At 56.7% G+C, this 16,415-nt stretch overlaps 1 protein-coding gene across 1 annotated transcript in view; it reads left to right on the top strand.

Moving 5' to 3' along the window:
- The first annotated feature begins 7,778 nt into the window (after window positions 1-7,778).
- SLC5A10 (solute carrier family 5 member 10) overlaps window positions 7,779-16,415 on the top strand; it is a 51,550-nt gene continuing 42,913 nt past the window's right edge. Inside the window, 7 exon segments of the mRNA XM_032431847.1 lie at window positions 7,779-7,808; window positions 8,066-8,170; window positions 8,532-8,591; window positions 9,152-9,256; window positions 14,292-14,397; window positions 14,657-14,737; window positions 16,087-16,292. Of these exon segments, the coding sequence (XP_032287738.1) occupies window positions 7,794-7,808; window positions 8,066-8,170; window positions 8,532-8,591; window positions 9,152-9,256; window positions 14,292-14,397; window positions 14,657-14,737; window positions 16,087-16,292 (678 nt within the window). The 5' untranslated portion in view covers window positions 7,779-7,793.

Genomic DNA, 16,415 nt, shown 5'->3' with positions numbered 1-16,415 from the left:
GAGAGTGTTGTTTAATTTCCATGTATTCATGAATTTTTCGGTATTCTTTTCATTACTGATTTCTAGTTTCATACCATTGTGGTCAGAGAATACACTTGGTATGAATTCAGTTTTCTTGAATTTGCTAAGACTTGTTTTGTCTAACGTATGTTTGGCTTAACATATGGTCTATCCTAGAAAATGTTCCATGTGCCCTTGAGAAGAATATTCTATTGTTGTTGAATATGATGTTCTGTGTATGTTAGGTCCATTTGGTCTATAGTATTGTTCAAATCTGCTGTTTCCTTATTGATTCTCTGTCTGAATGATCTATCCATTGTTGGGAGTCGGGCATTAAAGTCCCAACTACTATTGTATTGCTGTTTATTTGAAGAGGAACTTCTAAATGGAAACAGGATTTTATGTTGGTTCAGCACATCTATACATACTATCAAGACCTCTAAAGCCTTTTAAATCCCAGAAATCTATTTTTATCAAGGTAAGATGTACATAACATAAAGTTCACCATTTTAAACACTTTAAAGTATACAATTCAGTGGCCCTTAGAGAGCTTCCGGATGGGAACTGGACACCAGAAAGACCAAGGCATGATGAGAGGGTTGGAACTTTTAGCCTTGAGTTAATCATCAGTGGCCAGTGATTTAATCCATCCTTCCTAGGTGATGAAATCTATGTAAAAACCCCTACATGATGAATAGTGTTCAGAGAGCTTCCAGGTTGGACCTCACTCTATGTTCTTCTCCATCTGGCTGTTCACCTGTATCCTTTATAATAATCTGTATCATATACTGATAATGACCAGTTTCCCTGAGTTCTGTGAGCCATTTGGCAAATTATGAAATCTGAGAAGGGGATCATGGGAACTTCCAACAATTGTAGATGGTCAGTCAGAAGTACAGGAGGCCTAAGATTTGTACCTGCTGTCTGAAGGGGGGCAGTTTGGTCAGACTAAGCGCTTAAACTGTGGGGTCTGTGCTCAGGTCATCAGTGACAGAACTGAGTCAAATTTTAGGACACCCAGTTGGCATCCAGAGAGATGGAGAATTCATTGGTGTGGGGGAAAAAAACCCCACACAGTTGGCATCAGCAGTGGTGTTGGAAAATATGACATAGGGGCTTCCTCTTGGGACGGATGCAGCTTACGGTGTGTAATATGGCTGCCTTCTTGGCTGGGCAGGTCTTGTCATTCCTGTCCTGGGTGTGTTGGGCCAGAAGAGTTTGGGTCCGAGTGTGGGTCATGTTGGATAGGATAGGGTGGGAATATGGAATGTGATTGGGCTTAAGTGTGGAATTTCTCACATCCTTCACAGCCACCCTCTCCTTGCCCCACCCATCCGCTCCTTGTGACTTCTTTTCCCCAGAATTTGTATCAGAAGGCAGGGGCTTGTTTCCCTGATGGTTTATTTTCTTCTGAGATGCAGACTGAGGCGAGGGGACCAAATACTGTTTTCCAACCACTTTATCCTTAGGAGACTGGTTTAATAAATCCGGATAATCTCCAGTTGGGTCCTTCCGACTGCTATAAAACCATCTTTCGATTCACTATATGCTTCTAGCAACGGCTTGGAAAGTGACCACCATCAGCGAGGCTAAGTGGCCGAAGGTGAGGGCAGTTGGGGAGGGGGCAATCTGAGCCTGCCTGAATTGACTAGAAACAGTGACTTAATTGTTCTTCTCCGTCTAGTTTTGCATGTAATCTTTAAACAGTCTACCTCAGGTTACCGAGTAACAAGCACGGTTGCTTTTTGCAGGTCAATGTGTTCCCAGGGGTGGCGGCTCACTCATTAACACTTCTGTAAAAGCTGCGTGTCCCGGTTAAACTCCAAATGCTTTGCAAAAGCCGCAGGCCATGTTGGAGACATCCACCAGGCTGTGCGTAATGATTTCGTTAGCAAGGGCGCATCCAAGACCCTGTGGGCTCCAATGGAAACAGAGCCATCACTGTCACCAGTGGGGAGCGTCTGGGGTCAAATCTGGAGCGGAATCCCAGCTCCGCCCCTTACGTGGCCAGACGACAGGTGGCTCAGCCTCCTGGCCTCCATTCCTTGACTGTGATACAGTATCACCTACTCCGAGTGAGCGCAAAATGGGACAGCGCGCAGAAAGGCTAAGCATTGTCCTCAGCTCCCGGCGGGCACCTACTAGATGTGTCCCTCCGTGGACATCCTGAGGAGACCACAGGGACCTGAATAGATGGTCAAACGAGGGGCTTGAGGTTGTTTCAACTGGCCTAGAAAAAGAAAGCAGAACGTTTGGCAACAGACCTTATGGTCCGATACTGGGATGTTCTGGGGCCGGGACAATCTTGGCTGGAAGTGAGCCACGTGATGCAAGAGTCACTGTCCCAAGTCCCTCTCGGGCCACTCATGGCCTGATGGCCACAGGACATGGTTGCTCGCCACAGTGGTGTCCCCAGAGGTGAGGCATCTGTCCCCAGCCCTCCATGCTTCTTATACAAATTAAATATAGGTCGAGCCACGCATCAGGTAACTGAGCCCTTTCTGGGACTATTCTGGTTGTCTTTGGATGCACGAAACTCCTTTTATTTATGATTATTGGTTTATTTAAAGTAGGCTCCACACCCAATGTGGGGATCAAACTCACAACCCTGAGATCAAGAGTTGCATGCTCTACCTACTGAGCCAGCCAGGCGCCCCCTAAACTCCCTTTATTTTTCCCAAACCTCCTCTGAGTTTAGGGAGGCTGCCCTCCTCCAAGCCCCTTCCAGCTCTCCCCCCATCCTCACGGTCAGGATTTGCTTCCCCCCTGGGGGGGGTGGGGGACACCCGAGCTGCACTTGGAAGCCGTTGCCCTGCACGCAGCCACCTTGTGGGCTGGACATGCCACCATCACGCTCGGTTTAATGATCAATTTATTGTCTGCCAGGAAGCCCTTTCTGACCTGGTTCGGCCCTCAGTTCCTCTTGCTCAGAGCCCGTGCCTTCTGCAGGATGGTGGCAGACAACTCCACCGGCGACCCCCGCACTCCCAGGCCGCAGCTGAGCGTGATCGACATCATCATCATCACTGTGTATTTCGCCCTGAACGTGGCCGTGGGCATATGGGTGAGAGGCCCGCGGTGGGCGGCCAGCCGGGATGGGCACTGGGGTGTGGGCTGACCTGCTTCGCCTCCCCTGGAGGGAGGCCCGATGTCCTCTGGGGTCCTCCTCCCAGCCCTGGGGTGGATTTGTCCGAGACCTTGACCAAGCCCCTTTGTCTTTGGGCAGTAGCTGCTCAGGCTACAAAGGGAGGAAGAGGAAGACCTCTCTAATGGGCAGGCCTAGGGGGAAGCTCACTGGGCTTTTGCGCGGCCGACAAGCTGGGGGCCCAGCGCGGCACGTCCTCTTCTGGGGCTCCGTCTCCTCCGTGTCAGATGGGCTCACGGGGTGAACGTTTGCCCAGCTGCACCCCACACCTGCTGGGTCAGAATCCGGAGAAGGGGGGCGCACACACAGAGCCTGGAGATCTTTATTTCGCAAAGCTCCTTGTCCGCCTGCCTCTGCCTAGTTCCTAAGCCAGTTTCTCTCACTTTCGATAAGAAAGAGACGTGATTTAGGCTGTCACAGACTCCAGTGGCAGTGAGGCCCCTCCTAGGCAAGCCCTGTGCTCATCACCTGGCCCCCGTAGCCGCAGGGCAAAGGCCAGCCCCATTTACGGATGAACCCCAGTGCTCTGCGGGCTGGGACTTCCGCAGTGAACCCCGGGTCCCTGCCCATAGGGGAGGCGTTCCTCCCGTCTACTCATAATGCTAACCTTGGAGGCCTTCCTGGTGGGGAGGTGAGCACAAAAGCCAGCTTTGGGTTTGCAGAGGTCAGGCTCTTCCTCCTTGTCCCCAGAGGTCCCCGGACCAGCATCCCTGAGACGTGATACATGGTGGGCTCCATCTCCTGGGGGAGAATGAGTATCCTTTCTTCTTTTTTTTTTTTAAAGTATTTATTTATTTATTTGACAGAGAGAGACACAGCGAGAGAGGGAACACAAGCAGGGGGAGCGGGAGAGGGAGAAGCAGGCTTCCCGCTGAGCAGGGAGCCCGATGCGGGGCTCGATCCCAGGACCCTGGGATCATGACCTGAGTCGAAGGCAGACGCTTAACGCCTGAGCGACCCAGGCGCCCCGAGTGTCCTTTCTTACCTTCCCTGGCCCCTGATTTAAGCCCCGAGGGCCGGAGGCAGGAGACTGGTCACATTCCCAGCTCTGGCATCCTAGGAAGTCGCTCAGCATTCTAGGCCTTGGGGCTCTCCATCTATAAGGCAGACACACCACCTACTTCACCCCAAGCCCCGAGGGCCTGAGTCAGAGGCGTTCTCCTCCCTGAGGTGCCCACACGGGGCACGGACCCTGCCGCCGCTCTTGGTTCCATAGCAGGAATGGTGCGAGTGGTCCTGGGCTTGCTGGGGCTGTGGGTGGCAGCAACAACAGTAATTGGAATTGATTCTTCGGTGATGGAATCGTAAACCACAAGCCGTTCAGAGCTGGTCCCCACTCTGTGGACTTGGAGTAAGTTGCTTAACCTCTCTGGGCATGGCTCCTCAAACACACAATGCGGATCTGGGCAGCCCACTGCTCCTGGCGGTTCCAAGGAGCACAGGAGGTCCGTGGGTGTGAAAATCTGTTGCCAACCGTAGCCCGTTTCTGGGAGAGTTGCTGGCTGGGAAGTCAGAGGAGGGGGCGCCCGCAATGGAGGCTGTCTGGGTGAGGTGAGGTGAGAGCCAGGGGCTGGAGGTCAGCAAGATCTGAAGAAGGAAGAGGAGCAGGTGGGGGATTTAGTTGGAAGCGCACATCTAAGAAACTGTTTTGGGCACCTGAGGCCAGGCCACCCGGTGACTGGGGCCCATTAGCCTCGCCGCCCGGGACTCACCTCTCCCAGCTTAGCCTTTCCTTGCAGGCTGGTGCCGCGGGCAGTGGGGTTGTGGGAGCTCTGGCCTGGCCCTCCAAGCAGGCCATGCTGGCCTAGCACGATGCTGATGGCCGGACGGCTGTGAGTGTAGGCAGCAAAGAACAGAGCCAGACGAGGAGTGTGCTGGAGCTGGATCGCACAGGGATCAGATTCAGCCGTTCATCACCCAAATGCAGACGGGACAAGCTGAGTTGGACAGGTGCACCTGCAAAGGTGCTCTGACGGTGGGGTTAGAAGAGCCCAGGGGAGGGCCTTTAAGGAGGTGTTCCTGGATGAAGGACCTTGAGCTGAGCCTTTGCGTCTATTAGGATATCTGTTAACAAGTGACAGAAAACCTAGATCAGATGAGCTCGAACAATGAAGGAAATGTAATGACGTCCATCCTGAAAGGTCCAACAATAGAGAAGGCTTCAGGTACAGTTGGATCCAGGGGTTCACAGTGTCATCAAGGCTATCAGTGCGAAATTACTTTGGCTTTCTCAGCCTCCACCCCTGTGTGGCATTGTCCTGAGCCCAGTTTCCCACACGGAGGTGAGATGCCCTGATTAGCCTGGGTTCAAATCCTGACTCCATCACTTACTAGCCACTTTCATCTCTGGAAGCCTTGGTTTCCTCATTGGTAATATGAGGATGATCATAGTACCTACTTCATACAGGTAAAGCCCTTGGAACCAACTCTGCTGCCAAGGGGCCCTCAGTAAATATTAACTAGGTGCACATGGCTGCCAGTGTTCCGAGAGCTCTGGCTTCCTCCTCACCTCCTGGGAGGCCAGGAGCGATCCCAGCCTAAGTCCACAACTGCCCTGAACCAAGTGTGACAGCTAAAGAATGTGATAGCCTCCGTGGCTTAGGTGAGTCAGGATTCCTGGAGCGGGAGACCCGGTCGGGACCACTCAAGCCACTTGCTAGGAAAGATGAGACCTCTTGAGGAAGGGAAAGGGCAAGAAGGAGGCAATTGGCAATACCTACCATATCCTCCAAAGATGAGAAGACATGTTAGGAAAAATCACACAAGTTAAGAACAGAGCTGCTCTGGAAGTTGCACAGTGCACAGCCTACACAGCTGGATGGGGCCATCCTGGCCAAGACCATGAGAGCCTTCAGATAGTACTGCATTCAATGTGGCTGGATCACAGCTCACAGAAAGTGATGGGAACTCAGGCAGGAGAGGCAAGCAGGACTCACATCAAAAGCTTTGGATGGCAGATCCAGACAATTCAGGTGAATCATCTTGAATATGATGGTGTGTGTGTGTGTGTGTGTGTGTGTGTGTGTGTGTGTGTGTGAGAAATTAAAGTTGGGTAGAAAGAGGGCTGTGTATTGATTGAGATCATGTGATCCAGCCTTATGTTAGGATGTGTATGTTGCGAAAAAGGAATGCAAAATCTATACCTAAATACACCTGCTGTGTCCTTCTTTTCAAATTTTTCCTGTTCTCAAGGTCACGTCTTTTCATTTTCTCCTGTCCAGACAGCACTAAGTGAGGTCTTGAAAAATCCATATAATCATTGACCCTTATCAGACACGTACTAGGTACCAGGCACCTTGTCAGAATGTTATGCGTATTAACTCATTAAACCTCACAGAAGCCTGTGAGGGACTTTTCTTAGGCCCACATCACAGATGAGGAAACCAAGGTACATTGGTGAAGTAACTTGCCCAAGGTCACACGGCTAGGAAACAGAGGAACCAGGATTTGCCCCCAGGCATTTTGATTACAGATTTTTCAAATTATATTATGGAGCACAAAATTCCATGCTCCCCCCAAAACAAAAGGTATGCAGGAATACTTGAGTGATAATTCTTGGAAATGTGTCAGAGATTAAAATATTCGAAGTAAGAGGGCACCTGGGTGGCTCAGTTGGCTAAGCTTCTGGCTCTTAATTTTGGCTCAAGTCATGATCTCAGCGTCGTGGGATCGAGCCCCGCGTCGGGCTCTATGCTCAGCGGGGAGTCTGCTTGGGATTCTCTCTCTCACTCTGCCTCTGCCCCTCTCCCCACACCCCCCTCTCAAATAAGTAAATAAAATCTTTATAATATGAGAAGAAATCAAAGGCCAAAGCGTTCTCAGAATCCTTGGCTCAAAGTCCTCACCAAGAGGCAAAAATCTCCGCGTAGGGGCACCTGGCTGGCTCAGTCAGTAGAACCTGCAACTCTTGATCTCAGGGTCATGAGTTCGAGCCCCACGTTGAACGTGGAGCCTACTTAAACCATGTTAAAGTGTATAATTCAGTGGTATTTAGTACATTCACAGTGTTGTGCAACCATTACCTTTATCTGGTTCCAAAACCTTTCATCCTCCCAAAAGGAACCCCATACCTATTAATAGTCATTCCTCCTACCCTCCTCTCCCCAGCCCCTAGAAACCACTACTGTGGACTTTCTGCCTCTGTGGATTCACCTGTTCTGGACATTTCATATCCATGGACTCACAATAAGTGGCCTTTTCTGTCTGACTCCTTTCACTTAGCAGAACGTTCCCAAGGGCCACCGTGTCCTAGCAGGTGTCAGAACCTCATTCCATCCTGTGGTTGGGCAATACTCCGTTGTATGGATAGACCCCATTTTGTCCATTCGTCCGGTGATGGGCATCTGGGCTGTTTCCACCATTGGGCTGCTGGGAACAGTGTTGCTCTGAGCATCCAGGGACAAGTCTTGTTTGAACACCTGTTTCCAGTTCTCCGGGAGGTCGGAGGGGAATGCTGGGTCATCACGTAGGGGACTGAACTTAGAACGTGGAAGACTTTGAGGGGCCCGAAGACTGTTTTCCACCGCGGGGGCACCATTTTACGTTCCCTCCAGTGTGTGCAAGGTCCCAATTTCTGCCTCTGCTCTTGCAGTCCTCATGCCGGGCCAGCAGGAACACGGTGAAAGGCTACTTCCTGGCGGGCCGGGACATGGCCTGGTGGCCGGTGAGTGCTGACACCCCCAGCTCCTCCTTCTGTGGGGGGGGAACAGCATCTGACCCTCGGCACAGGTGCCGGCTCGGGGCTCATCCCTGAGGATGAGGGATGTCCCAGGCAGGCAGTGAGGGGGCAGGGTGAGGCTGGAAGGGCGTCCCCAAGCTGGGACTGTCGGGTTGGGATGCTGGGAATTGTGTAAAGGGTGGGGGCTTTGGAGTCTGGTAGGGGGAGCCTGCCAATGATTCCTTTTCCTCTCTGTCCTCCAGATTGGAGCCTCTCTCTTTGCCAGCAGCGAGGGCTCGGGCCTCTTTATTGGACTGGCGGGTTCGGGTGCGGCCGGGGGCCTGGCCGTAGCGGGCTTCGAGTGGCATGTGAGCTGCCGGCGGGCAGGGGCGGGTGCGGCCGCGGGAGGGTGCTGGATGGGCCTCTACTGGAGTCTGCCCTCGGCCCAAGGGTCAGCTCCCAGCAACTCCGGGCAGCCAACGTCTAGACGGGTGGTGTTCCTGGGAAAGGTTGGTCTTCAGAATGCCAAAGCGCTGGATAGGCCAGCAGGGGGAGAGCTGTTAGCCTTGGCCAGGGGCCATCAGTGTACAGACGCACAGAGAGGGGATGAGGCCACTTCAGGTTCTCCTGGCAAGCCAGGCCTCCAGACCGCTGGTCCCGGCTACGTCTCTAGAGCGGGGTTGGGGGGAGCTGCACCTGCTGTCCTCACTCTGCCTCTGTCCCCCTTAGGCCACGTATGTGCTGCTGGCCCTGGCTTGGGTGTTCGTGCCCATCTACATCTCCTCGGAGGTGAGTCCACTCCCGGGGCCCCAGGGTGACCTCACGTGGGTCGGGGCCTTGGTCCGGCTTGGTGGTGCTGATGAGCGGGAACCCCGGCTTCGCTCACAAGTTGGTGAGCGAACCCACTGCTCTCCGGGCTGGGTTATTAGTCCAACTAGTGTGCCTATAACTCATGAAGACAGGTCCCCGAGGACCTCAGCCTGGGGGCTTTGCTGGTTTCTACTGCCCCTGCTTGCTGCATCTGGGGGGTGACGCTCCATCTACTCAAGCACATAGGCAGCACACCTGGGCGGCACACCTGGGCGATACTGTCCCCGACTCTGCCCACCCCCTCAGCCCCAGCTGGGCAGTCACTACCTCCAGTGGCTCCCACTTGCTGGATCTCTCTCCATCCATCACGGCCACCTTCCCCATTCAGCTGCGTCAATAGCTCATCCAAACTTGTCCCTTTCTCCCTAGTCACAGTCCCAGGTTCTGGGACGGTAATAAGTGGGCCTGGCCTTGTCCTTGAGCAGCTCTGGGTGGGATCTTGGGGGAGTGCTTAGTCCCTGCCCCCGTGTCTCCCCCAGATTGTCACCATGCCTGAATACATTCAGAAGCGCTACGGAGGCCAGCGGATTCGCACGTACCTGTCTGTCCTGTCCCTGTTGCTGTCCGTCTTCACTAAGATATCGGTGAGCTGCGCCCCCCACTCCCAGCATCCAGCCAGCACAGCCTGGAATCATCCCTGCTCTGGGGGCCCCTCAAACAGACCTGATATCCTGTCGTCTGTCTCTAGTTCAACAGCTGGGGAAACTGAGGCCCGGAGAGGGACAATCATTGCTCACACAGTGAACCTGGGATAGCTGGACCAGGGCTTCCAGAATGTCAGTTCGGCAGCTCGCATCGTCAGGGGACAAAGCAGGCCTTCTGAGTCCTGCTTTGCCCCAGGCCTAGATATGAGGGTGTTAGGGGTTCTCGCTATGAGAGGTCACTTGTGGGGGTGGGGGTCAGCTTGGGTGTCTTTCTGGGCCAGCGTGGAGGTGAGCCACGACTGCCCACTAGGGGGCACTGAGAACCCGCACGGTCGCTGGTGGTTCAGAAGCCACCGGGAGCCCATCCTGTGGCTGGTCAGCTCCTTCGCAAAGCTGAACCCTGGCGGCACCCTCCTGGTATTGGGGTGCCGCCCTCGTGGGCACTCCAGGCCTCTTTCCCTTGGGGACTTGGACTTGGTCCCCCTGGGAGGGTAAGAGCAGAAAGCACCCCTCGAATGTCAGTCAAGGCTCACTTAGGGCTCGTCTTGTCGGAGCCCCTGATTTCACAGATAGGGAAACTGAGGCCCAGGGCGGGAGAGTAACTTGTCCGAAGCTTCCTGGTGACTTCTTGGCAATACCAGGTCTTCTGGCTCTCACTCCTGAATCCATGGGCACCCTGCCCTTGACCCCCGAGGCCATCCAGCCCACTTCAGCCCCAGCTTCTGGAAGGACTCGGGAGGTGGGGACCAGGGCCCGAGTCCTACATCGGTCTGCTTCTGGCTGGGTGCACCCCGATGAGACCCAGAGCCTCCGTTTCCTTGTTCGTAAAGAGGGCAGGTCATCTGTGAGGGGGGTGAGGCTGTGGAAGTGCTCTTGGGCTGCTAGTTTCCCACCCCCGGCCTCGAGGGCTGCAGTGGGGGATGAGGCTGCCGGGTTCTGATCGTAAGGGGCCCGAAGGACCCAAGGGACCCTGGGGGCTCGAAGCAGGGGACTGACACAGTCAGCTCTGCTTTTGTACTCTGGCACCTCTCAGTGGGTGGACTGGAGGGGAGAGAAGCAGAGTGGGGAGTGCCCGGTGGGGCCCCGTGGGGCCAACCTGTGTGCACGGGGTGGGGTTCTCCTACCCCCCCAGCTTCATGCTGCTATATGTCTGCAGTAGGGTCGCATCTCATTCAGGGGTGGCGTGGGTAGGACTCCAGAAGGACTGAGCCTTAGGAGGGGACGTCCTAACAGAGATCTCATCCTGCAAGCCCAGTTTACAGATGAGACAATCGAGACCTAGAGAGCGACCGTGACTTGCTCAGGCGGAGAGCATGGTTAGAACCCAGGCCTCTGCCTCCCCACCCGGGGCCACAACCTCAGCTCTGTTGCACTGAAACAGCCAGGACTTGACACTTTAAACTCCTCACTGTGATAGGGGATGACTCGACTGACCCTCCTATAAAATGGAAAACAGCCCACTGACGTCAAGGCTGGGGCTCCAGAGCCAAGACTGGGTTGCCGGAGGAAGCCCAGAGGAACGCTAATTGCTTGGCTTGGTTTGGGCGGGACTGGGGCCGCCCTGGCTGATGGCTTTGGGCTGAAACTCTTTGAAGTGCATGCGCCCAGCTGGCCCCCGGAGGCCCCGACCACACTGGGAATGCCCCGGCTGTCTGCACATTCAGCACCCGTCCCAGCTGCAGTCTGTCCGGACAGAGACCACCGGGCTCACCGGCTCCCACCTCTCAGGCGGGGACACTGGTGTGCCGGGAGAACATTCGATGGCAGGGTGCAGACATTACCGCCCTGACCCTCAGATGGGGACTGGGGCCACTGAGCCCCATCACTGCATGGCTCTGGGCTAGTCATTTAACCTCTGGAAAATAGAGAAACGTGGCACAATACCCTAGGTCACATGGAGTGAAGGCCAAATGTGGCCTACAAGATCCTCCAAGATGTGGCCCCTACCACCTCGCCAACCTCTCCTGTCCCTCTCCTCCTGTCACACACATCATTCCAACCACACTGGCCCCCTTGCACATCCATGAACACACCAGGCGTGATCCTGCCCCAGGGCCTTTGCACTTGCTGTGTTCGCTGCCTGGAACATTTTTCCCCTGGATATCCACATGGTTCACATCTTCATCTCTGTCAGGTCTTTCAAATTTCACCTTCTCAGTGAGGCCTGCCCCTCCCTGCTTTCCCTCTTTTTCATACTCGCACTATCTTCCGGTATGCTGAATAATTTACTTAGAAAGTCTGTTGTCTGTCTCGCCCATTTCTTCTCTCTGTTCACTGACGTGTCTCTGGCGCTCCTATGTGCCTGGCATACCTCATGGGACTGAAGGAAAAAATATGCCAGGGGCCAGCTAATTCTTTCCGGGAAGGGCCAGAAAGTCAGTATTTGGGGCTTTGCAGGAGTCATAGCCGTTACTCGACTTTGCTGCTGGAGTGAGAAACACAATTCCAATGCGTGTGACGGGGTTTGGTCTGTGGGCTCTGCCGTGCCAAGCCCTGGTATACTTACGTAAACGTAGCTATCTGAGCACCTACTGTGTCCCAGGCCCTGGGTGAGCCCTGGGTGATAAACACATTCCTTACTTGCAGGGAGTGTAATGTTCCTGACGGAGAAGTACACAGGCCAATATAGTCGTAATAGTAAAGTGTGGTGAAAGAGGCAAAGGCGGGGCTGAATTCTAGAACGATGACAGCAGGAGCAGAGATCAGGCTCCCTTCGGAGAGAGTGGTCTGCATTGAAAATGCCAGGTTTGCAGCAGAAGGAAGGGGTGAGGCTAGAGTGCAGGGAGCTGCAGAGCTTGGAGAGGGGTGAGTGAGGAAGGGGACGGAGGGGGCTGCCTGCCGGGTGGCACCGGGCCTCTGGGCCTGGCTAGCTGGATCTTATTCTATGTGCGGTGGAAATGCAGAGAACTTGATTTTCCGCTGGACAAGCCGAGTGCGGGAGGGGCCGGTGAGGGGCTTCCAAAGGGATGGGGCAGCGGGTGGGGACAGCGGACGTGGGAGTATTTTGGAGACAGCCCTGGCCAGTGGGTTGGGTGCAGCGAGTGTGGCAAAGGTGAGAAGTTTCTGGAGCCCTGAAGGGACAGTGATGGCCTCGATGGAGATGGGCAAGGTTTGGGGGCAGGACAGGCTCCCTTGGAGGTCCTGCCCGCCCTTCCCCCCCACCTCCCCGAGGGCGGGGCTCTGCAGGGGGATGGAAGAGGCTGGGCCTGCAACCGTGGCCTGTCTCTCCGCATCCACTTCCCCATTTTCCAGATGAGGGCCACTGAGGCTCAGGAGGTGAGGTGACCTGCTCAAAGCCACGTGGCCAGGACACAGCCGAACAGGGACATAGACCCGGCCCGTGCGGCTCTGGATTTAGGGCTCTTAGCTTGTACCAGGCGGCAGCTCTCCTGGGCTCACAGAAGCCGGGGCTCCAGCTGTAGGAGAGGTCAGCGAAGTGCGGGGTGTGCAAAGGAGACCAGGCTGGTGTGACCAGAGTCACCTGGGCTGGGAGAGATGGGTGGCCGGGGCCTGAAGGCCAGCCACGCAGATCAGGGCTGAGCTCTGAGGGCGGCCTCCGTCCAGGAAGGGGTCCTGAGCGCCGGCTGGAGGAGGAGCAGGCCGGGGAGGGAGGGTGCTGCTTCCTTCTAGAGACTTCCTGTTCCTCTTCTCCTGGCAGCTCCAATCTCTGATACCCTTCGCGGCCTGGCCTCAGGGAAGTCCCTCCCCTCCCCAGGCCTCAGTTTCTCCTCTGGTCTGACAGGGCAGGGGGCTTGAAGAGTCCTTCCTGCTCTGACGTTCACAACCCTGGGCTTCTCCTTGGGCTGGAGGTAGACACACTCTCCCCAACACGCACGCACTCACACTCACACACACACACTCACACACACTCACGTCACCAAAGCCAGTAGCTAGAGTGAGGGGCTGCTGTTCTCCTGAAAGCACCTTGTCAGAGTCCACACTGGCTGATCTCTCCAAGAGAGGGTAAAGGGGAGCCTGGAGGGAGAGGTACAGGGAATGCAGACTTTGGAATCAGGGGTCCACAGCCGACTGAGCAGTGCTGCTCGGCTCTATGGTGGGCCAGGCACTGTAGCTCGAAGGGGCCTCTGCCCCCTGGGCCTTGTGCTGAGCGGTCCCCCACATACACAGGCTCGGCTGACCCACTGGCCTTGACCAGCCTTGTCAGGAGCCCATCGGCCCCAAAGGCTGTATTTCAGGTCATCTCCCCTCCTCCGAGCAGGCCCAGAATGGCAGATCGGGAAACTCGGCAGGGTGGAGCCCCTTGTCCGGCCCCTAGTCCCACAGACAGAGTCCTGCCCTCCTTCCCTGGGCTCCCACAATACAGGTGGGGGTGGTGTTGGAATTAGGGTTGTAAGGCTCAACCCAGGACGAGGACTCCAGCCCCACACGCCGCCCCGGGGTCTGGGATAACAGCGGCTGGATCCAGTCCAGCCCCTGGGGACCAGCCTGGGCCTGAGACATGGTCCTGGCTTCGGGTCCAGCCCCACCGGAGGGCAGTAAGCAAGACTGCCTGTCTGTTCCCCAGCCTGCCCCCCCCCACCCAGAACACATCTGGTCTCTTTTCAGGGCCCCCGTCTAATGGGGAGCAGAGAATAGGGGGCACACCCAGACGGATACTGGCCTGCAGACCTGTTTCCTGAGGCCCATTGGTCTTCTTGAGCCTCCCTCAGGAAGCCCTCCTGGACTCCTCCTTTCCCATCTCACCACCCCCCACCCCCCTGCAGGGGCCAGACTCAATGACAACACTGCTCCTCGGTGGACATGGGCCACTTAGGACTTTATTAACATTAGCAACATTCCCTGCACACTGCTTGTCCACATCCAGGACCTCCTCCCACCCTCACGACAGCGCCGGCGGGGGTGCGGGGTGGCTGGGGGTGTCTCTCCCGCCTTGTCCACGGGGCACCGAGGCCACACGGCGCGCGAGTGGTGCCCTGGCTCGAGCCTCCGCGCAAGTTCCTCTCCCATTCCCCAGATCGACCTGTACGCAGGGGCACTCTTCGTGCACATCTGCCTGGGCTGGAACTTCTACCTCTCCACCATCCTCATGCTCGCCATCACGGCCCTGTACACCATCGCAGGTACGGCGCCCCAGGGACCCTGCACACAGGGGGCCTGACCGCCAGCCGGCCCGGGCATCCCTGCGGCGGGGCAGATGCATGGGGGGCATGAGCTAGAGGCGGGGGCCCCCTCCCCCCACAGCCTGGCCAGTGGAGCCGTGGAGCTGGCGCTGCCAGCCCAGCCGATTGGCCCCACAGCTGACGCACCTGAGAGGGCAGGGGACACGTGTCGTGGAGCTGCTGCCCCTCCCCCCTCGAGCTCCGTCGTTTCTACCCACAGGGGGTCTGGCTGCTGTGATCTACACGGACGCCCTGCAAACGCTCATCATGGTGGTGGGGGCTGTCATCCTGACCGTCAAAGGTGAGCGGGATGGGGGGGGGGGGCTGCACTGCCAGGACCCAGGTGCCAGCACTGGGTGGGGGTGGGCTCACGAGGTCAAGCCACCCGGCAGTCGGCAGTCGGCAGCCCCCGCGGCGGCGGCCTCCCGTCGGCGGCCCAGCTGAGCACGTGGCCCGCCCCGGGCCGGCTCGGGGCTTGATGGAGAGGGAGGGCCGAGGGCACGTGTGCGCACCATCAGCGGACCACAGAGCCGCCCGGGCCTCTGGTCCAATTGTTCAAAATCCTGTGCATAATGGCAGAAGCGCTGCAACAGCCCGCAGGCCGGGGCCGGGGAGGAGGGGAGAGGGTTGAGATGGGTCGGTGATCCTGGCCTGGGAACCTGGACGAAGCTCCGAGGGCGGCCCCATTAGGGGCTATCAGAGCCAGCAGGATCCCACAGGGGTAAACCGAGGCTCAGACTGGAGGATCCTGTGGCCCGGCAATTTCTGACCTTTGAATAGCGTTCGTACGCTTGCTCTGAGTACTCGGGCCGGCCTGGGCTCGGGGCGGCAGAGAGGCTAGGGCCAGAGACCCGGCGGCAGGCTCCCAGCCTGGCAAAGGCGGGGCAGAGGGGCGAGGAGCAGGCAGATGAGACAGAGCGTCCCCCGTATTCACTTTTGCGTGTCTGCCTCCTTTCAGACAGGGGCCCACGTCCCTGGAACCCACTGCAGGGGAGGGAGCCAGGCAGCCAGGCCCAGGCTGGATGGGGGGGGCAGTAACTGTGGACACAGCAGAAGCCACAGATGGGCCGGGGCTTGGCCACGCAGGGCCCTGACCCTGAGGTAGACGGGAACAGTGAGGGAGCGAAAGGAGGGAAATGACTTCTGGCCCGAGCCCCAGCCGGCTGGCCACGTGGCCTCGGTCACTCCCGTGCCCCCTCTGGGACTCGTTCTGTTCTCAGTGCTACATGACTGCCGGGCATCCTCAGCTCTGCCGAAGTCACATCCTTCAGAAGCCCCAGGTCAGGGCTTTAACACTTTAGACTCCTCGGGAAGGTCCTCGAATGCCAAGAAAAAGTACTTTTGCTCCCTTGAGTCAACAATCTGAAGCCTGGCAGAGAACCCCTCGCCCGAGGCCAACAGGCATCCAGGGCCCAAGGGGACACTGTAGGTGTCCACGTGCAAAATGCTCATTTAATAGTCTTATTTTAAATACAAATAAAACAGTCATTTGAATCCCCCACCCCCTTGCTTTTTAAACCCTCTACCCTCCATACCTTTCCAGAGACTGGGAAAGGTGAATGGGAAAAAGTCAAGTTTGATGCATTGGGAAGTGGGGGCCCTGAGTCAGGGCCACCAGCCAGCAACCCGTCCCTGCCCCGCCCTCTCCAGCTTTTGACCAGATCGGTGGGTATGAGCAACTGGCGGCTGCCTATGCCCAGGCCATCCCACGCCGGACCATCGCCAACACGACCTGCCACCTGCCGCGGGCAGACGCTATGCACATGTTCCGAGACCCCTACACAGGGGACCTCCCGTGGACTGGGATGACCTTTGGTCTGACCATCATGGCCACCTGGTACTGGTGCACTGACCAGGTGAGTGTCAACGTCGCCGGCCACCCCACCTTCCTGCCTTCCGGGCCGGGCTCTGGACGGTCCGGGCGGCCCGTCTGCCAGTCCCTGGCACAGCCCCAGGGACACCTGCTTGGTGAGTCTGGG

Source organism: Phoca vitulina, unplaced genomic scaffold (genome assembly GCF_004348235.1).
Source record: "Phoca vitulina isolate PV1807 unplaced genomic scaffold, GSC_HSeal_1.0 scaffold47, whole genome shotgun sequence".
NCBI classification, from domain to species: Eukaryota; Metazoa; Chordata; class Mammalia; order Carnivora; family Phocidae; genus Phoca; species Phoca vitulina.
This window is presented reverse-complemented; position numbering and strand designations above follow the sequence as displayed.